Genomic DNA, 18582 nt, shown 5'->3' with positions numbered 1-18582 from the left:
TCTTTTATGTCATAATAATAGCTTTTGTAACATCCTCCTCGAGATCCACCGGGAAATTCGGCTCTTATAGCGACTTCAAAATGGCCTTCACGGGTGGTATACTCACGTCAATCGCTCGGGTATTATGGAAACCACAGCTTACCGCCGTCCGATACAGATATCACGCGGACAAGGTAGAGCGTGGCCCGCTTGTAAGACGGTACGGTTACAAGGATAGAATACTGCAGCGAGGTCTTCTGCCCCATCTGGATAATGGGCAGAAGCTACCAATGCCGGACTACAAGTAAGAATGGCCGAATAGAATCGTAACCGACAAATACTAAATAATATCGATCTTTTCAGACCCAAGAACGCTTGGTGCGAAAAGCGAGCACTGTTCGGCCAGAATGATTACATCGACATTCTTGGTAGTGATCGGTTGCATCCTACCCGTGTACTGTACTCTGTACCGTCGTGGCTCCGTGGTGTATCCGGCAATGAATATCAGGTGCTGCTCCGAAAACGGAAAATGCTCAGCCGCACCATCTATCCTGTCGCTCGACCCACAAAGTGGCGCGATATGGAGAAACGCATTTCGTACCTGTACCGGTTCTTGAATCGCAAAACTAAAACAGGCTTTTCCAACGTTTAAATTCAGGTTGTTCGGCATGCCTAGTAGCACCATTATAGACATTAAATAAAGCTAATTGAGCTGCGATGGTTAATTACCTTTTTAGGTTTTTATTGAAAAAAAAGTCTGGTTATTGGTTAACGTTATAAACATTGCATCAGCTCTCTAAAAATATTTTTGCTTCAATCTTAAGGCTCATCCAACGCAACTGCAGCTCCTAGCCATTCCAAGCTCGAGTCAATCGAACGCATTAATCTTGCAGCTATCTCAACCGGAATAGCTTTGGCCACGTTGTGACAATGTTCGAAGGGATCCTGAACAACGAGCGGTCTATTGTATGCAAACTGATTCCTGGGGTTTTTATCATCTTGATGTTTCAGCATGTAACGCTTCAGACGTTCCATTTGCGGTGGTATTCCATCACAATTCGATAACTCAAATGAACTCTTCGTTACATTCTTTTCGCCTATGTACGGACAAATTACGTGGCTTTCGACTGAGAAACACTTGCTCTTCAAACTGTACAACTCAAAGAACATGTTCACTAGTTCGGGAATGGGAACATCCAACAGTTGAATATTTAGCTCCTGCAGTGTTGGCGTAGCAAAACCACCATTCCAATCTGCAAAAGGAAAGATTATGTTAGCATCGGTAATTGACTTCGTTTCACGTCCCATTCGGGTGTACCATCGATGATGATGTCGTTGCTTGGATCTTCTTGCAGTTTCGCTACGGATGGCAACCACTTATGGCACTGATACATGTAAATAACCATCAACGATAGGGTATATGCGTTCAGGCAATTTTCTCGATTCCAATTTTTAAGGTAACATACCAGCATACGACCTGGACGGGGCAGAACAACGAAAACGATTAGTTAGATTCTTGCTGTGCAGTATTCTAGCCGGCTATCTTTACTGGTTGGCTGCAAAGTGAACAAATACTGCAACAGCATCGAATTGCGGTGCGCCAGTCCATTGCTAAACGTCAGATCGCAGTGCAGGTCGTTGTCGAGACTTATTACTCGCAACAATGGAACACGCGCGTTCAAAATGATAGCTTCAATTGTCCACCTCTTTGTGCTCCGAAGAATATCTTGTACCCTTTCGATCAATTCCGTCAGCTCATCCGGTTTTGTATTATAATTTCTTCCGAAATAACCATTCTGCAGATCAACAAACACGTCCAGATCGCTGGATAATGACCCGGTGCCGGAAACACGTGAACCAAACGGATAAAGCTTCACCGATGGAAAATCTTTCTTCAGGCATTTTTCCAAATGCTGCTGCACCCGATCGTTATCTATATCGATCTGAACATAATTGGATTCCGCAAGATAACTTTTGACGATCGTGGTAGGGTTCTTGGTTAAAAATTTCTTCGTATTTTTGGACAACCTTTCACCCGTTCTTGGTATACAGTTTTTCACCATGTAATTCATTTTAACCGGTTTAGGTACGTTTTCTGCCTGCTCTGTTTGTCGTTCGTGCATCTTGATGTGATCCATCACTGCTTCGTACTCGTTCAGGCACTTGCTACAGACCCGGCAGCGCACAACGTTCGGCTGCTGATAATAGTACGCCAGCAGTTTATTCCATTGCTTTTTATCTTCCTCAAAGGGCACGAGCGTACATTCCTCAAGGAATAGCTTCATCTTGTCCATGAGCTGCTCTATCTGGTCTAGGGTAAATGCATCGATATTCTTCGGACCCGAATCATACATAGCCAGATTGTGAATCAGCGTCTCGATGATCACGTTTGTTGAAAAATAGTTCTTAGACTAAAAATACGAAACGCAGGCGTGTACGTTCTAGTAGTTGAAGGAAAAAGCAATAGCGTGAATCTTGCTTACCATTATTTTTGGATAAAATGTGGTCAAATGAAAGACATACGGCACAACAGTAATATTGCTTGGTCAGTCGGTGAAAAGCTACAAACAAAATGATTCAAACACTGGCGGAGAAGTGTCAATTTGCTCCCGACGATCAAGCACGCCCGAAACTACTCACACATTCACACGAAAACCTTCAGCGATGTGTCAGTTCACTGCTTAGGCCGTGTTCTGCCACAGCGCGAACAAAATCGGAAACTTTGTTGGATAAATGCGATAGTGATAAGGACAACATTTTTGTTTTGCTTTTTCTTTTCGGTTTGAATTTCTTGGGTATGATTTGTATTGAAAAAACCCTTAGTAATGGCTATTAAGGTAATTTTGTCAATAGGGTAAAGACGTTTATACTTTTGAACTGGATTAATAGTACTAAATGTTGCTTTAAGAACAACAACGTTACTTGGTTGAACCAATCGACAGGAATATTGTTTCTATACAATGTGAATCAAATAGGACACATTTTTAATTCATATGATACATTAAATATTCAGTGTAATATGCGTAAAAATAACCGATAATATGTACCGGTAGTCGAATCCTGTTCGGAGCATCTTTTCACACGCAGGAAAAACTTCCATCTACTGGTATATTCAAGACAAGGAAACCAGTAACGGCCAAACAGATACAAAGGTATCTTTCTGGCCGTATAGAACCAGGCAATGTAACGTAATCCGGAGAGACATATGATTGGAAGGAATCGTGCGTACTACAGATCCTACAAACTTGTACGATCCAGAACACTCCACCAATGTTGTTTCACAATTTCAATTTTCTTTTTCATTTCAAGCAACAAAATGAAGGATTGTCTGCGGCTTTGGATAGCATGACATAGATAATCTTCTAAGGTCTTGGGCGAGGCGGGGCTGCTACTTTTATAATTTTTCCGAGCAAATGATTTAGCAGTTTGACCCCTTTTATCCCTTCTTTCATCTCCTATTGTTTGTTCTATGATGATAGATAAATGAATCGATGAATGTATGAGCGAGTGCGAAGCAAAAGGAGCTTGGTACGTTGGCGAAATATTTTGGAAGATGCAAAACTTTTCTATAAGGATGGATTACAACGACCGACTCCTGAAAACAAGCCGTAAAGAAAGATTAACAATTCCTCTGAAAAAAAAAATCAACGCTCACAAGCACACTCGGGATGTGGTGCCTCTGGTGATATGAGCCCGACGCTCGCTAAAAACAGGACTAAAATACATGGGTGAGGGAACAACTATCAGTGAAACGTACGAGTCTACACGGGAAATCCTTTCAAGATATGAAGAAGGAAATTTCTCCAATCCAATGTGAATTGTCACTAACCTGTAAATTAATTTTAAGACAACCAATCCGTTCCTTTAGAAAAAAAACGATTTACTGCACACTGACAAGCCCGATAGTTCACTGCGTTCACGAATCCTGGACTATACTAAAGGAGAAGGGCAATGCTCATGCCATTGCCGTCATCATAGGTCCCACATGGGACCTCATCACTGATGATGAGGGTGCATGGCATACATTTTTTAAATATTGGAATTCAACAACGAATTTTTCATATTTTATTATCCATTCCAATATAATTAACTATCCAATATCATGAGAACCTCACACGGTTCCACGCAACTATAGATTAAATGATTGTTTAGCGCCGTTACTTGCGAGATATCAATATGTTTACCCTATACGAACGGATGAAGGCAGCGAGATAACATGTTGCTGCCTACAACGAACCATTCGACCGCTCTTGTTGAATCGATCTCCCTCAACGAAAACAGCGAGGATCATGTTGCAAAAATGTTACCGTCGGCGAATGTGATCCATTATGGTGCTCTTTTGTGGACTTTGTAATTCCAACAGAATCAATATATAATGTGTAATATTTATAGCAAACGTAAATCTTTTCATTTATAAAAAAAATATTTGTTGCTTTATAAAGTGTTAATGTACTCCCTGTAAAATGAAACACCCCATAAGATGTAATGAACAACTCTTAACTAATGATTCAAATAATAAAAGGGATAAATAATAATAAAATAATAACGGGAAAATTCGTTATCACTGCTGAACAAAAAAATTAAAAATCAAAGCGTGTGTAAAAGGTGATGTTAACTTATGCCCGAACCTACTCTTTCAAGAATGAATCGTTGAATCGTGCGTGTGTTCAGAGTATGCTGGATTTTGCGCTCCTGGTCTTCAAAGTCGAAAGTCTTCAGACACCAAATCGCACTGCACCAAGACATAATAGTACACGTTTAACTGCGTGACTGCGTCTGGTGGCAAATGCGAGCGTCGTACGATTATTGCCCGTTTTTGAGCAGCGGATCATGACTACCACAAATCAAACCCCAGCAGTAGTAGAAAGGGAACCATTGTCGTGGAAAGTCACGATTGGACAGTGCCGCTTCGGCGTTGCTGTTTTGCTGGTGTTGTGTTTTAATTGCCTGTGAGGCTGATCGTGATGGTTGCGATAGAAAGAGCGATGGTGATGATGGTGGTGTAGCAGAGATTTTGCCAACTTTACATTACCCTTGGCAATTAACTAAGCATGGTTGATCTAAGCTAAGGCTAATTTTGTACGTTATTGTACGAGTTGCTGTAAGAACTGTGACCGATATTTAAAAAGTCGATAACAATAATCTATCCGGAAGGTAACTGCCCGATAACCGTTAGCCCAGATAACTAAGCCCCATAGCCATGACAGAGTAAAAGTTGGCCAAAAAACTAGGCTACGGGTGGAGCGTCCCAGTATTCTCCCATTTCGGACATTCGGACGTTAGCCTAACTATTACAGTGAGTGCAACAGTGTGCCCATAATCCATGGTCGGGAAACAGATGTGCCAATCGTGTAGTATGGCGTGCATTTGATGTTCTATTTCTGTCCCAAACAGACATCGATCGTGCTGCTGCTGGACGGGGACATAACATCTGATTGGGTTCGACCGGCTAGTATAAACAATTGCCATAACATTGCACGATCGCATTGATGTTATAATTGTGCGGGAGACGGCGTGGGCAAACATCTATCTGCGAACGTTGTTAGTTCCGGCAATAGGAGCGGGAGAGCATCGAACGAGAAATGATTTACGATGGAACGTGTGGACAAAATTTATCACTCTTCCAAAAATTTTATGTTCAAATACATCATCGCGGTAAGTGTTTGGGGGGAACAAATCAAGCACAAATAGTTGGTTGGATTTAAATATGATCTTGCACCACTGCAGTTGCTATGGACCGGTTTCAACTTTGTCGTATTTTGTAAAGCATTCAGCAACTATCATCATGATGAAGAATACTATTATCTTAGCCGAATTCTTGGGGTTAGTAGAGTAAATGAAAAGGAATTGCTTTTGAACCTGCTGGTAAGATTTCTTTCTCTCTCAACAGAATGGATTGTGTGTATCACGCGGAACAGCTCCCGTGCTTAATGTGACCATGGCCCTGATAACAGTACCCACGTGCAAGACGTTCAACTTACTGCTGCACAAATTGTTTGGCCGATTCTCGATGCGTTTGTTGGTTCACTATTTGGAAAAAACAAAAGTGCTGCATCTAATACTGGGTTACAGTTTGCTGATAGTTGCGAGTAAGTTTTAAGCAGAAAGTGAGTACTTCTTTTCCTAAAATATTAACGAACTAACGCTTACTCTACCCCAGTTGTACACAGTGTGGCCCATTTCGTGAACATAGTTAACTTTGTGGACAATTACGACGAACGCTACCGGGAGATCAACTGGGCAAATGGGCCAGATGACGTAAGATTTCCATATATACGACAACACGGAACGGCATTCGGAGTGATTTATTTATTGATTTTTCCGTACCGCACATGCAGAACATTCTACGACTGCTGGTCGCTACACCGACGGGATTTTCTGGCTGTATTATGCTGCTAACGCTGGTAGCGATGGCTTACCTAGCCCGACGATCGATACGCGATCGATTTTACAACAGTTTCTTCACCTCGCATCATCTGTTTCTCCTATTTTATGGGATGATGTTTTACCACCCATTAAGGTAGAGATGGTGAATGGACGGGACAAAAGTTTGCTTTTGATAAATTAAATGTATCGATCGGCAAAACTTACTTTTTCCAGCAACATCATCAAACATCAAACAAACACCGATAAGCATAGGATTGCGTGCGATCTTGTCGATAACGTAACACTTCACAGTAACGAGGATCTTATGGTACTGTGCGAAGAGCCTCCACAATTCGATGCCGGTGTAAAACGAGCCTGGATCTGGCCACTGACAGGATTGTTGATCTACTTGGTAGACATTTCGGGTCGCTATTTAACCTCCCACTCTGAGCGCTATCGTGTAGCGACCGTTCAAACGTACGCCATGACAGGACATGCGGTTCATCTACGATTACAGTTTTGTAGTAAGACGAGCGTTAAGATCATCCCTGGACAGTACGTATTGCTGCAGTGTCCAGTCATTTCGACACTCGAATGGCACCCGTTTACGATCACGGAGGTTGGTTGGTTAAATAATGAGTGAGGTACAGATTGATGATCAACATGATCATTCACAGCTTCCTGCGGAGGGTCGAAACGATTTTACACTCACAATCAAGGTTCGTGGCGATTGGACCGAGGAGCTTTACGATCGCGTTGCACAAAGGGAAGCATTCAAGCGAAACCTGGGAGGCGTTGACCCGTACCGAAGGATAGAGTTCCTGCTCGATGGACCGTACCCGTCGGTCATGAGCAATATGCTCGATTGCAAGAGAATCCTCTTTATCGGTGCTGGCGTTGGTATTACACCATTTGTAACCATCATGCGGTTGCTACTGTAAGATTTTCAAAACTAATACCCGAGAAAAGAAAACCCTCGCTGCATTAGTCTAGATTTTTTTTTATCTTTTATCTTACAGTAGTACAAATGTCGATAAACCGGCTAGAGTTCATCTCGTGTGGATCGCACGCAGCTTGGAAACGTTTCTATGGTTTGCGGACGAAGTTGCCCGTTTGCAGGAGAAGGTAAATTGTGATCGTGAGAGCAAATGTGTCCTTCGTTCCGTTACACCATCCGGCAATTGCACAACCTAAACCTAAACTTTTCAGTTCTGGAGCCAAAACAAACCGGACCGCTTTTGGGTGAAGCTGTACTGGACGCAGAGCTATGATGAACTGTTGCTGGCGGAATGTTTTGGCGATATGCCATCGATCAAATCTCGCATGCACCGTGGCAGGCCGAACTGGAACGATATCTTTATCGATCTCGTCACTCTGTACCCTCGGTATGGAACTATGGAAAAATGGTGTTGTGTAACTTTTTTTTAAACATAATTCTGTTTATCGTTTCAGAAAATCGGTATCCGTTTTTAGCTGCGGCCCAAAGGAACTGACGAAAGAGATTCGACTAAAGTGCAAAGAGTACAGCAAGCATGGTTGCAAGTTAAGCTACTTTCACGAAGGATTCGGATAGGTGCTTGGTGTTGGATGATGGTTCTAGTTTTATATTCTAATTTTATTTTTTATTTGACACTCACACAAAGTGGTATTAATGTAGTGTTTGTATGATTTGGATAGATAGTGAATAGAACGTCTTAAGCTCTTTAAATGCTGCCATAGTAAGTAATAAAAATAGAATCGTCCAATCGAATCGTACACGTGTTCTGAGGGTTCGCACAAAAAAGGGGGTTTTGTGATCTTATCCCGTCCGATTACCGCTCAGTGTGCTCAAGGATGTTGACGCTTAAGTATCTTTCCATTCGACCGTACTTTGAAACGCCCCAGGAAGCTGCCGAATGGGATAAGGTGAAGAGTTTGTGTGTTTGATAAATGTGTTGATCCACCATTTTATCATAATTTCTCTTTTTCCCTATCAGCTCCAAAAAATGATTGCAACTGTTAAACAATTTCACGACGACTTTGATCGAATCGTCCTCCACAAGGATGTATACCGGACATTCTTTTACTACTACCTGCAAGAGATTCGCTACCGCATCATACAGATTTTGCTTAACTTTGCCAAAATAGAGTGGTGTGAACCAAAGCCAGCTACCGTCGCTACTGATCCGTACGGGTTCCCGATGCCTGAACCGCCCAAGAAGAGCAAAAAAAAGAAGAAGGAAGACGAACCGGAAGAGATACCGGACTACACGATCCGGATTAAGAACTACAAGGAGAAGTTTCCACTGGTGTGCTGTGACGATCAGTTTCGAACATTGGCGGCACTGCGGTTGCATTACTATGCGGTACACGACAAGGCGTATTTGATGGTAGCCAACACGTGTGAGGTAAGTGTGCAATTTGGGAAACATGACATCGCCTGTCGCATATTTAAAGTGCAATTTAAAACATTCAGATGAAAGCGGCTCTGCTACGAATGGTAGTGTTTCGCAGGATACTGGACGAATGGATTGCATCGGGCTTAGCGTCGAACAATGGACTGTGTTTTCATTTGACGAAAATTCTCCGCCGAATCATATCTATCATACGGTACTAGAGGAATTAAACTGCCTAAGGAGATCCCGTTGAAAAGATAATAGAAGAAGCGAGGCACATGTTATCAAACATTTATTGAGAAAATAATTACTGTGAAACAGCATAGGTTAACAATATAAAGGTAAAATATAGCACAACCTAAAACTCTAACGTGTGGTCTAACCGTCTCAATATCCTACGCAAGTTCAGCAAAAGTTCACAGCTGGATTCCTGGCCGCCCAACAGATAATCTTTCAGATGTCGTTCGAAGAAAGCAATTTTCGTTAAAGACATTTTTAGCTGCTCAAGCAAAAAATTGGTATAAGTAAGTATAAGTAACAGTGCTTAAAAGTTTTATCGAATACCTCGCATAACGAAGCTGACTGAAGAACTTTTTTATTGTGAGCATCCTCGTAGTGTTGATGGAACGCTTCTTTATCGTTGTACATCACCTGCAATAGAACCAAATGCCTTCGTTCATGCCACACTCGAAACATGAATCGCCGATTTACTTACACCACAACACTCGATTTCCTTCTCCTCGGCAATATCTTTCGGTAGGGTGGTAAACTTTTTCAGCAACAAAATCACCTCATCTCGAAGATTCGTCAGGTGATACATGAACAGCGTACGGTACAGGTCTTTGTGCAGCACAATTTCGTCGTACTCGTCGAGAAAATGGCGCGTTTCTTTTACGATCTCCTCCAACTAGCAAATAAAAAATCGGAACTTGGCATTCTTGTGAACCAACGAAAATAGGGGGTTAAGAGTGTTTCCGTTACCTTATCCCACGGGGATGAATCCGGCTTCTGGGTGTCTGATTTCATGATAATTCTACTGATACAAACTACTGTAAGCACGTGCCAGGTTCGTAGCGGCGATGTACTGAGCGTGAAAGTGACTACGCTTAACTGAACGATTATCTGCCGCCGTGAGGATCAAGGATCGCGGGCACACACACGAACACGCTGTATCCCCTCCTCAGTTTTTGGTCGTCAAAAGTCCCTGTCGTCTCGACTTTATTGTTAGCAGATGAACTTGGGAACGTAGCCAAGCTTGCAAACCGGCAATCAGACAAAAGGTCATTGGCGCCAAAGTTTGAAAGTACTTTCACGACAACTTGGAAAGGCATCTAATTTATTCTGTTTAAATTTCAACATTCATATGCTGCATAACATAACTTCCCTCAAATCGAATGTGAGTTGGGGTACAAGATATGGAAAAAGAACCTAGCTTTCTGCAACGTCTTCTGACGATGGGTTAGCGCCGTCTACGGTGACATCCCACCGGCTGTTCTTGTATGGTATGATGCATCGGTGCGCACAGCCTTCAATAGACATTCCTTTGCGAAGTGCCGACTTGATCGGTATGTCCTTAGCAGGAATGTTACCGCATTACTATTATTCGTGAAACTCGTGCTCGCCACGCCTCGGACGATGATGATGAATAATGATGGCATTTGGCGCGCAGATGGCTCGTGTACGGCGCAGTTACTATCCGCGCGTTTCGTACACGTTTCGAGCAGGGCACGAGCAACACGATCTACCCACACTGCCGAAGGTACGCTATACGGACCGTTTAGTATACGGCTTAGCTTATGAGGTGTCCTGCATTTGACACTAAGCATCATTTAGTGACAAACATTCACCGGTGAAGGTGCCTAGCAGCGAAGCAAACACACTGCCCGCAAACACACCTGAATCTTCGAACGCATTTCCTATAGCCTGAAGTTTGTTTGAGTGAACAACCCAAACCAGTACAATATGGCAGAGGATAACACAAATGGACCGGCGCCGGCAGCGGAAGCGGTACCGCAGGATGCCGCACCGGAGGAACCAAAGGCTGCATCCGAGGGAGGCGAAGCATCCGATGCTGAACAGGAACTGGAACCATCGCCAGAGCCTCAGATTTCAACGTTCGCACGGGTAAGTTTTATTGTTATGGAGCTGATCTCTTCTTGTCTGTACCATAGTTAACCATTGGTTTCCATTCCCATAGTTGAAACAATTCCTGGCGGAAACCAACAGTTTCCTTGGCAAGTACGATGATCTGGTGGAGAATAAGGATAAGCACAAGAGCGTCTACCTCAACACCGTGAACGAGCTGCGAGAGCTGCTAGTGACGTTGCTGCAACGGTACATCTTGCATACAATGGTCCGGGAAGATTTTCTCTACAAGCATATCGTGTGCTGTGGGGAGGTAAGATATTTCACATTACCGGTGTCACCGTTTCGGAGAGACGCTTATGCAGTTTCCTTGCTTTTATTCTCTGGATATAGGATCCGCAGGCTATGAATACGGAAGAATTCGATGAACATTACGCGGAAGTTCACAGTGAGGCAGACAAAGCCATTTCCCTGCCAGAGGTAAGCATGGCAATTAAGGGCTTAGAGACGTGGAAACTATTAATGAAACGTTTTTCTTCGTTTTCTTTTACAACAGCTGGACGAGATACGTGCCTACACGGCTGAAGTCAAGACGTACATTGAACTGGGAAAAGCCATGAACAACGATCTCATATTCTCCCTGAAGCGACTACTCCGAAAGAGCAATTCAGTCCTGGCGGGACATCTTGGTTGAGATGGACCGGGGGCTGTGTTTCGGGATCCCAAGACACCTGAAGCAGACAACTCAAAAACATATCTAGCTCTTAAGGTTGTCGGTGAAGTTCCTATCAGTGACAGCAAAAAAAACACGAATCTATACTAACCCAACGGTGCTAATACTCCCTTACATACTTCTAGAAGGATACAGTTAAAATAATTGTCATTGGATGTGTTTAACTACGAACGAAACAAAATAAATGTTACCCCTGAAACAAAGCCCACGTTTTTCTTGGTGTGAGTTTACGTTTACGGACCAATCAGCAACATGATGACTGTTTTATCCTATGAGTGATGACTGTTTGGAAAGCTTAAAATAGAGCAAACGTTGTATTAGTTACGAATAGAAAATAAGACACCGATACCTTACCACAAACCGGAAATGACCATGAAGAAATCACTTTCACTATTGCTTCCCGTGCGATCGGTTGTCTAATCACAAGTTCCAAAGCATGGTTACGGCCCCAACCTGTGTACGTAAGCGAACGCTAGACTTTAGCTGCAAATATCGTAACGTAAGTATTATTATCTGATGGCAATTTACATGACCTTTAAGTTTGAGTTGTGTGCAAAAAAACAGCTAGATAAATTTTCAACCGATGTGGAACACTTTCTGGAAGAGTACGATCACATAGTGCAACACTCCCTAGCGTACCACAGAAGCTTCCGGCGACATTTAAAGCAGCTGTACAATGCCATTACGGAGCTGTTACAAAAATTCGACCACATTCAATCCAGCGGTACGAAAGGACAATTGTTCATGGAGAAGTTTTGCTGTGGAGTAAGTATATCGCAAATGCACAACACTTCAGAGGCTATGAATTGCGGGTTTTCATTTTCCAACGCGTATGTTTGTCTTTTTAAAAAAGGTTTTGTTTGACGATAGCGAAGAACTGAAGCGGCACTACTTTGAATATCACAACTTTGCACGGCTTATCCATCCAAGCATAGTGGAGGTACTTGAGAATTGTTCGAAAAAGCTGTTTAAATCACATTGATCGCTAATGGTTTGCCTGACAAACTTCGTCTCTCCGCAGCTTCGTTCTGGACATGGTAAACTGCAATACTTTCAACGCCGCGTGCAGGAGTATCTGTATTACGCTACCGAATCTACCACAGTTTTAGTGATGAATTTGAAAAAAATTGCCAACAACTTGTACACCACGTTGGAGCGTGGTCCGAAGTGGTAGCGGGATGCGGTTTGGTTCAGCATCCCGTGCAGTAGAACAGCAAGACAAAAGCCTTATTTTTAGTCGAAGAATAAATAAACGATGACGGTTGTATCCAACGAGTCCTTTCCCGCCTCCGTATAGGTCACACCCGCCTTACACACTCTTACCTCCTAGAAAAATCCAGTCCTCCACTTTGTAACTTCTGTGGCGTTGACATCACCGTCCGCCACATCCTCACCGATTGCCATGGATACACGACACACCGAGCCACCTGCCAACTAGAAACTGATCTCACGACAATCCTTTCACCCGACAAACTTCAGCAGAACCGCCTTATTAGATTTTTACGCATCAGTAATTTATACAAAGAAATTTAAGCAATAGTTGTAACTTATCCAATACCATACGCCACAATCGCAATAGTTTTCCATAATATTTAAGCCACATATGCAATAGTTTTGTATTTGATTAAATCAGTTTTTTTTTTTTTACAGTAGAGAGGCGAATGAAGTCTCTAAGACTCAAAGCCTCTATAAATAAAAATAAAAAAAAAAAAAAGATGACGGTTGTAATTTTGCGCAGCACTTTCGCGGTAATGGTTCTAGTAGAAAGAAAGAACCGATTTGATGGGTTTGGCATTGGCTCTGGACAGGAGGAGCTTAGTTCCTGTTGAAGGTTTGGACAGTTAGGTTGTTCGAATTTCGAACCGTCCAAATGGGTGTTCCAACAACGGTGTACATTCATACCAACATCTACAATTATAGCAACAAGTATAAGAACGTACGTGCAGTGATTAGGCGCATATTTGGCAGCATCGTGGCTGGTTGGATTACAATTAAAATGTTACATTTGCAGCTAGATCGATTCCAGAATGATGTGAAAAGGTTCCTGCAAGAGTACGACAGGATCGTGTTGCATAAGGATCTGTACAAGCTGGTTTTCAAAAGCTATTTGCGGGAGATTCGTTCGAAGGTTAAGATCTTGTTGAATAAGTTCGAAGCAACACCGCTGAATGATGGAAGTACCCGACCGGAGAAGGAAATGATGTGTTGTGGAGTAAGAATTGGTGATTGATCTTCTATTTGCATCCTGCCTGATGTGTGCTTTAATTTCTCTACCACAGCTAACGTTTACTGACAACGAGCAATTCCGTAAGCATTACAAAGCTGTCCACAATGAAGCGTTCCTTGTGTACCCAAACATGCTGGAGGTAAGGACAAATGTTACCACAACGCAACGATCTTAATTTCAGCTTGCCGTTTTGAACCCTTTTTCAGCTAAAATCTGCTTTTGCTAAGCTAGATCATATGAGGCATCGGTTGGACGAGTACACACGATTTGGCAAAGAGTACACGTGTACGATGCTGGTGGACTTGAAGAGAATAGCGAAGAAGATTTCTTGTACCTTGAAGTTTTAAAATAAAATCGAACAATCCGATTCCCCTTACAACGCAACGCTCTACCGCCCGCACCCTTCACGATCCTGCGAGCTAACAACCCTGAAAGATCATGATCATTTTTAATCCACCAAAGGGGAGATGCATCGCAGGCGAACGGAAGGTGATCGTTTTGGTTGTGGGAGGGTTGCTTTTTACTGAAGGATCTACCGCCACACCACGACGATCTGTGCTATTTCCTTCCGGCTTGTGTGTTCGGCTTTTGCGACGGCTTTGAGAGGTTTTTTTTTCATTATAGTTTTGTGCTACAAGCAAAGATTCCGTTCGGTAAGCTTTTGTCGGCTTTGCGATGGTAATGCGTGTTTCTGCGGTCGTGAGAAAATTTTCTTGGTAAATCATTCCTCGCGATGTAAATCAGTACAGCACCAGCTTCCGTTGGCTACTGAATCCACCCCATTAGCAGTAGCAGAAAAATCGGTGGTTCGAATTGCGTGATTGCACAGTATCTGGGTGTAAGTAAAGGTAAAGCTTAAAAATCTTCATTAAGCACTTCGATAGGTGCCACGCTAGCGAACCAATGGAACAAATAGTGAAAACCCGAGATGTAAGTATCTCTAGAGAAAGAGCTATCGAAGTTCGATTGTCATCCTCCTTCCTATAATGGTTATTTACTTTCGCAAGGTGGAAAAGTTCGTGTCGGAAACGAAGTACTTTCTCGATGAGTTCGATTCCATCATTAGCCACTGGGACCTGTCGGGAAATTTCTTCCTACACTATCTGATCGAAATTCACGAGAACGTGACACAGCTGCTTGCCCGGTTTACTACACTTTCGCTCGAAGGTGTCGGGGATCGGAAGAGCAAACCCTTCTTCAATCTTAAATGTTGTGGTGTAAGTACTATATACTATGGGCGATCGCAAGTAGACGCGGGTACCGTTTGACATGAACTTGATAATGACAAGCGATCGTGATTGTGGGTGAGAATGAGTGACAGGGACAGCTTGGGGGATATATAGTGCTAAAAATACTATCCCTCTTCAATAACGAGCCATCAAGTGATCCAAACGAAGAGCGCAAAACAAGCTGCACAATGTCATCGATCCATTTGTCCGATCGATTGCATACCACAGCATGATCGATATCCGATTTAATTTTAGCAATCAGTCAGTAAGGCACCACAAATGAATGCAATGTGTGTTTGTTTCTTCTATTTTTCAGCTCGAATTTCAAACAGTCAAAGATCTTAGACTACACCATCACTCCTGCCGACACAAGAAATCGCATTTTGAAGAAACGGACAATTGCGAGGTAGGAGCAACAAAAAAAAAACTGATCCAAGTTATGTACAATTGTATATCCTTTTTTCTGTGCTTTCCTTCACTAGCTTAAATCTGCGCTACTCAAATTGGCATTTTTCAATCGGAGGGTAAACGAATACGTTCAGTACGGTACAGTGGCTGACCGATATCTATGTCTGTACTTGAAAAAGATCCTCAAAAAGATCATCATCACGCTGGACACATTCAACCTATAGAGAGTGCACCGGGGGACATTTGTGTAGCCTTTAAGAATGTGTATTATGTGTTAAATTAATTTTATGTAAACTTTCATGTTAACGATTAAATCAAACCAACGCTACGGGGGTAACGGTAAGAATGGTGATCTGTACACATGTTGATACGTTTAAATAAAGCAATTTCAAATCAACTGCTGGGTGAGGGTGTTGTTTTTGTAGGCAACAAACGGGGGCATCCTGTTCTTGCTCCCTATGTCTTATGTAAAGAAGCTCATCATGTTTACCCAATCGTTAAAGCAGGAACGCCAAAGGCTCTATTTTTGTCCCTTGGTAAATTCGAGCACAGAATGAGAACGATCGTCAATATAAGGCAACAAAGGCTAGCCGGGCGGCGAAAGTTTTACGCTACCTTCAGTCGAAGGACAGCCAGCTAGCAGGTGACAGGATGATTCTAGAGGACACGGTCAAGTTTCGCAAGTGTGCCAAAACGCCAGAAGATGTAGCGAAATGGCGTTTGGTAAGTTCTTCAACTTGTTGACCGCTTGAGGTCGTTAAAGTTTAATTTGCAAAATTTTGTTTCAGACGTACAATTTTATAATTGAAACGAAATACTTTCTCGAGCGGTACGATAGCATCGTCGAAACGTGGGATCTCTGTGATAAGCAGTTTCTCTTGTATCTGTTCAACATTGAAGAGCTTTTGACGAGCTTGCTGTACAAGTATACGACCGTTTCAACAGATTACATCAAACATCCAAGATTGCCAAAGGTGGAAATAAAATGCTGTGATGTAAGTAATGTCACTGCAATTCGTTGGCTTTCAGATATTGCTCTAATTCCAATGAATCTGCCATCATCATTGCAGCACCTGTTTGAATGCTCCAAGGATCTCCACAAGCATTACTACACCGTTCATCATACACCGGGGCGCGTGAACGATGTTCGGTTTTGTGAAGTGAGCATAGTAGATGATCGTATTTGGTGTGTACCATTTTCTACCATTTTCTTACCCTACCACAGATGAAGGCTGGTCTGGTGAAGCTGGTGTTTTATAAGAATAGTTTGAAGTATTATCTGGAGTTTGGAACTTGGTGCGATCATGTGCTGTGCTTGTATTTGAAGAAAATCTACCGGAAATTGAATGTCACACTCGATCCATTTAGAGATTCACCGCTTGCACCATTACCTGTACCGGTGAAGTCTCAGGCAAAGAAGCCGGCACCGAAACCAGAACAAGAAACGGAACCGGAATCGGAACCGGAATCAGAACTGGACTCTGAGCCGAAATCGGACTTGGAGCTGGAACCCCAGCCAGAACTGCAGCCGGAACCACAACCAGACCTGGTGGAAAGTACAGCTTAATTGAGCAGTATTTACAATAAAAATTACCTCAATGCCCTAAGCAATAAAACTTACCTTAATTTAAATAACACTCCACATGATCAGCGGCTTATAAGGAACTTCGACTTGTACTTGATCTACTTTTCTCTATCTCAACTTGATTTTACTCGTAGGCAGAATGTCATTCAGGCGAATGTGGAACTCTTTCGAACGGCATAAGACAGTCAAAACAGCCCTGTGAATGAGCTGCCCCGCTACCGTCTATGCGTGTGGCCCACTTTAAATAATTACTATCCACTAAAATCCACGTCATCGGCTTTTTGTTATTATCAAAAATGATCATAAATATTTGATCATTATTATGATCAAATATTTATGAGAAAATCGAATGAACAACTGCTCGCAAGAAACTTAATCTAACCTAACCTACAAATCTGCGGCAAATAATACAGGATGCCTCTAACGATTCTCCGGCTGCAAGGACGACTCGTAAACATGTAACTATAAACGCGCTTATTTCACCGCGTAGCGTAATTGTTTTGACAGAACAAAAACAAAAAACATCCAAACAAATATCGTGAACAAATTGGATTTTGTCTGTTCGTTACAAAATAAAGTGATAAGTTGCACAAAACTTACAATGCGTTTCCACAGGTTGTTTCGAGTTCCGCAGCTAAGTGGCAAAAGGTTTAATTCCAGCTCGATGTACGTACCAGCCCACGAACCAGCACTGGAAAGCGATTGCCGTCGGTTGGAACAGTTTCTGCAAGACAAACCACACATCCTCGTACTGACCGGAGCGGGCATATCGACCGAGTCCGGCATTCCCGACTACCGATCGGAAGGTGTCGGTTTATACGCCCGTTCCAACCACAAACCGATACAGCACGGTGATTTTGTTAAGTCGGAAGCCACCCGGAAACGGTACTGGGCACGAAACTACGTCGGATGGCCACGGTTTTCTTCGATTGCACCAAACGTTACACACTATACGCTGGCACGATTAGAGCGTGAGGGACGGATAAGTGGGATCGTAACACAGAACGTGGACCGTTTGCATGGGAAGGCTGGCTCGAAAGAGGTAGTGGAACTGCACGGTAGCGGGTACGATGTGATCTGTGTAGGGAACCAGGATGAGCGGGGCAAGGGATGTAACTATCGTATCGATCGGCACGAGTTTCAGCGCATACTGGACCAGCTTAATCCGGCGATGGAAGATAAATCGACCATGATGCGACCGGATGGTGATGTGGAACTTTCGATGGAGTATGTGCAAGGATTTAAAATACCACCCTGTCCACAGTGTGGCGGTAATTTGAAGCCGGAAATTGTATTCTTCGGCGATAATGTGCCCATGCCGCGGATAGAGAAAGTCGTACGGATGATCATCGAATCGGACGGTGTGCTGGTGCTCGGATCCAGCTTGACGGTGTTCTCCGGCTATCGCATAGTGTTGCAGGCGAAGGAACTGGGACTTCCGGTTGCAATTGTTAATATTGGCACAACGAGGGGTGATCCCAAGGCGGATCTTAAGATTTCGGCCAGATGTGGCGAAATTATGTCGAATCTTTTCAAGTCGAACAGATAGTGAGGATAATGTTAAATGTGTAGCGAAAGCAGTAGACCGTTGTTGT

The 18582-nt window shown here is 43.0% G+C and overlaps 13 protein-coding genes across 13 annotated transcripts in view; 10 read left to right on the top strand and 3 right to left on the bottom strand.

The window, feature by feature from the left end:
- LOC126558551 (annexin B9) overlaps positions 1 to 18582 on the top strand; it is a 214663-nt gene that overhangs the window by 20417 nt on the left and 175664 nt on the right. The gene's annotated exons all lie outside the window — the stretch shown is intronic.
- Positions 1 to 18582, bottom strand: part of LOC126558621 (serine/threonine-protein phosphatase 4 catalytic subunit) — a 161615-nt gene that overhangs the window by 140935 nt on the left and 2098 nt on the right. The window lies entirely within an intron of this gene.
- On the top strand, positions 81 to 688 carry LOC126559272 (39S ribosomal protein L51, mitochondrial). The gene is made up of 2 exons (XM_050215402.1): positions 81 to 283; positions 343 to 688. The coding sequence occupies exons 1-2, from the start codon at positions 81 to 83 to the stop codon at positions 629 to 631; spliced, it is 492 nt and encodes a 163-aa protein (XP_050071359.1). The 3' UTR covers positions 632 to 688.
- On the bottom strand, positions 799 to 4725 carry LOC126567198 (terminal uridylyltransferase Tailor-like). Its single transcript, XM_050223429.1, has 4 exons — positions 4612 to 4725; positions 1529 to 2390; positions 1298 to 1456; positions 799 to 1232 (listed from the first exon to the last, which is right to left on the bottom strand). Exons 1-4 carry the CDS (start codon positions 4723 to 4725, stop codon positions 799 to 801), a joined length of 1569 nt encoding a protein of 522 aa, XP_050079386.1.
- Positions 5568 to 7918, top strand: LOC126559795 (NADPH oxidase 4-like). Its single transcript, XM_050215969.1, has 10 exons — positions 5568 to 5634; positions 5707 to 5802; positions 5870 to 6068; positions 6140 to 6237; positions 6318 to 6499; positions 6580 to 6964; positions 7023 to 7282; positions 7365 to 7470; positions 7555 to 7730; positions 7798 to 7918. The coding sequence occupies exons 1-10, from the start codon at positions 5572 to 5574 to the stop codon at positions 7916 to 7918; spliced, it is 1686 nt and encodes a 561-aa protein (XP_050071926.1). The 5' UTR covers positions 5568 to 5571.
- LOC126559082 (uncharacterized) lies at positions 8136 to 8941 on the top strand. The gene is made up of 3 exons (XM_050215188.1): positions 8136 to 8250; positions 8322 to 8732; positions 8801 to 8941. Exons 1-3 carry the CDS (start codon positions 8179 to 8181, stop codon positions 8939 to 8941), a joined length of 624 nt encoding a protein of 207 aa, XP_050071145.1. The 5' UTR covers positions 8136 to 8178.
- On the bottom strand, positions 9079 to 9746 carry LOC126559311 (uncharacterized). The gene is made up of 4 exons (XM_050215447.1): positions 9702 to 9746; positions 9436 to 9627; positions 9285 to 9371; positions 9079 to 9219 (listed from the first exon to the last, which is right to left on the bottom strand). The coding sequence occupies exons 1-4, from the start codon at positions 9744 to 9746 to the stop codon at positions 9079 to 9081; spliced, it is 465 nt and encodes a 154-aa protein (XP_050071404.1).
- LOC126559138 (uncharacterized) lies at positions 10683 to 11504 on the top strand. The gene is made up of 4 exons (XM_050215252.1): positions 10683 to 10844; positions 10918 to 11118; positions 11199 to 11285; positions 11362 to 11504. The coding sequence occupies exons 1-4, from the start codon at positions 10683 to 10685 to the stop codon at positions 11497 to 11499; spliced, it is 588 nt and encodes a 195-aa protein (XP_050071209.1). The 3' UTR covers positions 11500 to 11504.
- On the top strand, positions 11972 to 12718 carry LOC126559249 (uncharacterized). Its single transcript, XM_050215379.1, has 4 exons — positions 11972 to 12037; positions 12103 to 12303; positions 12392 to 12478; positions 12560 to 12718. Exons 1-4 carry the CDS (start codon positions 11975 to 11977, stop codon positions 12710 to 12712), a joined length of 504 nt encoding a protein of 167 aa, XP_050071336.1. The 5' UTR covers positions 11972 to 11974; the 3' UTR covers positions 12713 to 12718.
- On the top strand, positions 13401 to 14124 carry LOC126559264 (uncharacterized). Its single transcript, XM_050215392.1, has 4 exons — positions 13401 to 13474; positions 13550 to 13750; positions 13818 to 13904; positions 13972 to 14124. The coding sequence occupies exons 1-4, from the start codon at positions 13409 to 13411 to the stop codon at positions 14110 to 14112; spliced, it is 495 nt and encodes a 164-aa protein (XP_050071349.1). The 5' UTR covers positions 13401 to 13408; the 3' UTR covers positions 14113 to 14124.
- Positions 14752 to 15634, top strand: LOC126567197 (uncharacterized). The gene is made up of 3 exons (XM_050223428.1): positions 14752 to 14982; positions 15311 to 15400; positions 15477 to 15634. The coding sequence occupies exons 1-3, from the start codon at positions 14752 to 14754 to the stop codon at positions 15624 to 15626; spliced, it is 471 nt and encodes a 156-aa protein (XP_050079385.1). The 3' UTR covers positions 15627 to 15634.
- On the top strand, positions 15995 to 16969 carry LOC126567196 (uncharacterized). The gene is made up of 4 exons (XM_050223427.1): positions 15995 to 16125; positions 16191 to 16397; positions 16473 to 16562; positions 16628 to 16969. Exons 1-4 carry the CDS (start codon positions 16054 to 16056, stop codon positions 16967 to 16969), a joined length of 711 nt encoding a protein of 236 aa, XP_050079384.1. The 5' UTR covers positions 15995 to 16053.
- Positions 17589 to 18539, top strand: LOC126558595 (NAD-dependent protein deacylase Sirt4). The gene has a single exon (XM_050214635.1). The coding sequence runs from the start codon at positions 17589 to 17591 to the stop codon at positions 18534 to 18536; it is 948 nt and encodes a 315-aa protein (XP_050070592.1). The 3' UTR covers positions 18537 to 18539.

This window comes from Anopheles maculipalpis, chromosome 2RL, assembly GCF_943734695.1.
Source record: "Anopheles maculipalpis chromosome 2RL, idAnoMacuDA_375_x, whole genome shotgun sequence".
Classification (NCBI taxonomy): Eukaryota; Metazoa; Arthropoda; class Insecta; order Diptera; family Culicidae; genus Anopheles; species Anopheles maculipalpis.
This window is presented reverse-complemented; position numbering and strand designations above follow the sequence as displayed.

Coding starts and splice junctions, on each gene's coding strand:
- LOC126559272 (XM_050215402.1), top strand. CDS start 81: ATGGCCTTCACGGGTGGTATACTCACGTCAATCGCTCGGGTATTATGG. Junction 284..342: donor CTACCAATGCCGGACTACAA/GTAAGAATGGCC, acceptor CGATCTTTTCAG/ACCCAAGAACGCTTGGTGCG.
- LOC126567198 (XM_050223429.1), bottom strand. CDS start 4,725: ATGTCTTGGTGCAGTGCGATTTGGTGTCTGAAGACTTTCGACTTTGAA. Junction 2,391..4,611: donor AACGATTCATTCTTGAAAGA/GTAGGTTCGGGC, acceptor TCGTATTTTTAG/TCTAAGAACTATTTTTCAAC. Junction 1,457..1,528: donor GTTCACTTTGCAGCCAACCA/GTAAAGATAGCC, acceptor TGCCCCGTCCAG/GTCGTATGCTGGTATGTTAC.
- LOC126559795 (XM_050215969.1), top strand. CDS start 5,572: ATGGAACGTGTGGACAAAATTTATCACTCTTCCAAAAATTTTATGTTC. Junction 6,238..6,317: donor GGGCAAATGGGCCAGATGAC/GTAAGATTTCCA, acceptor CCGCACATGCAG/AACATTCTACGACTGCTGGT. Junction 7,283..7,364: donor ACCATCATGCGGTTGCTACT/GTAAGATTTTCA, acceptor TTTATCTTACAG/TAGTACAAATGTCGATAAAC.
- LOC126559082 (XM_050215188.1), top strand. CDS start 8,179: ATGTTGACGCTTAAGTATCTTTCCATTCGACCGTACTTTGAAACGCCC. Junction 8,251..8,321: donor AAGCTGCCGAATGGGATAAG/GTGAAGAGTTTG, acceptor TTTCCCTATCAG/CTCCAAAAAATGATTGCAAC. Junction 8,733..8,800: donor TGGTAGCCAACACGTGTGAG/GTAAGTGTGCAA, acceptor TAAAACATTCAG/ATGAAAGCGGCTCTGCTACG.
- LOC126559311 (XM_050215447.1), bottom strand. CDS start 9,746: ATGAAATCAGACACCCAGAAGCCGGATTCATCCCCGTGGGATAAG. Junction 9,628..9,701: donor ATTCATCCCCGTGGGATAAG/GTAACGGAAACA, acceptor TTTATTTGCTAG/TTGGAGGAGATCGTAAAAGA. Junction 9,220..9,284: donor AGTCAGCTTCGTTATGCGAG/GTATTCGATAAA, acceptor TTGCTTGAGCAG/CTAAAAATGTCTTTAACGAA.
- LOC126559138 (XM_050215252.1), top strand. CDS start 10,683: ATGGCAGAGGATAACACAAATGGACCGGCGCCGGCAGCGGAAGCGGTA. Junction 10,845..10,917: donor AGATTTCAACGTTCGCACGG/GTAAGTTTTATT, acceptor CCATTCCCATAG/TTGAAACAATTCCTGGCGGA. Junction 11,119..11,198: donor ATATCGTGTGCTGTGGGGAG/GTAAGATATTTC, acceptor CTCTGGATATAG/GATCCGCAGGCTATGAATAC.
- LOC126559249 (XM_050215379.1), top strand. CDS start 11,975: ATGGTTACGGCCCCAACCTGTGTACGTAAGCGAACGCTAGACTTTAGC. Junction 12,038..12,102: donor TTAGCTGCAAATATCGTAAC/GTAAGTATTATT, acceptor GCAAAAAAACAG/CTAGATAAATTTTCAACCGA. Junction 12,479..12,559: donor TCCATCCAAGCATAGTGGAG/GTACTTGAGAAT, acceptor GTCTCTCCGCAG/CTTCGTTCTGGACATGGTAA.
- LOC126559264 (XM_050215392.1), top strand. CDS start 13,409: ATGGGTGTTCCAACAACGGTGTACATTCATACCAACATCTACAATTAT. Junction 13,475..13,549: donor ATAGCAACAAGTATAAGAAC/GTACGTGCAGTG, acceptor TTACATTTGCAG/CTAGATCGATTCCAGAATGA. Junction 13,905..13,971: donor TGTACCCAAACATGCTGGAG/GTAAGGACAAAT, acceptor ACCCTTTTTCAG/CTAAAATCTGCTTTTGCTAA.
- LOC126567197 (XM_050223428.1), top strand. CDS start 14,752: ATGGTTATTTACTTTCGCAAGGTGGAAAAGTTCGTGTCGGAAACGAAG. Junction 14,983..15,310: donor TCAATCTTAAATGTTGTGGT/GTAAGTACTATA, acceptor TCTATTTTTCAG/CTCGAATTTCAAACAGTCAA. Junction 15,401..15,476: donor AAGAAACGGACAATTGCGAG/GTAGGAGCAACA, acceptor TTCCTTCACTAG/CTTAAATCTGCGCTACTCAA.
- LOC126567196 (XM_050223427.1), top strand. CDS start 16,054: ATGATTCTAGAGGACACGGTCAAGTTTCGCAAGTGTGCCAAAACGCCA. Junction 16,126..16,190: donor ATGTAGCGAAATGGCGTTTG/GTAAGTTCTTCA, acceptor ATTTTGTTTCAG/ACGTACAATTTTATAATTGA. Junction 16,398..16,472: donor TGGAAATAAAATGCTGTGAT/GTAAGTAATGTC, acceptor TCATCATTGCAG/CACCTGTTTGAATGCTCCAA.
- LOC126558595 (XM_050214635.1), top strand. CDS start 17,589: ATGCGTTTCCACAGGTTGTTTCGAGTTCCGCAGCTAAGTGGCAAAAGG.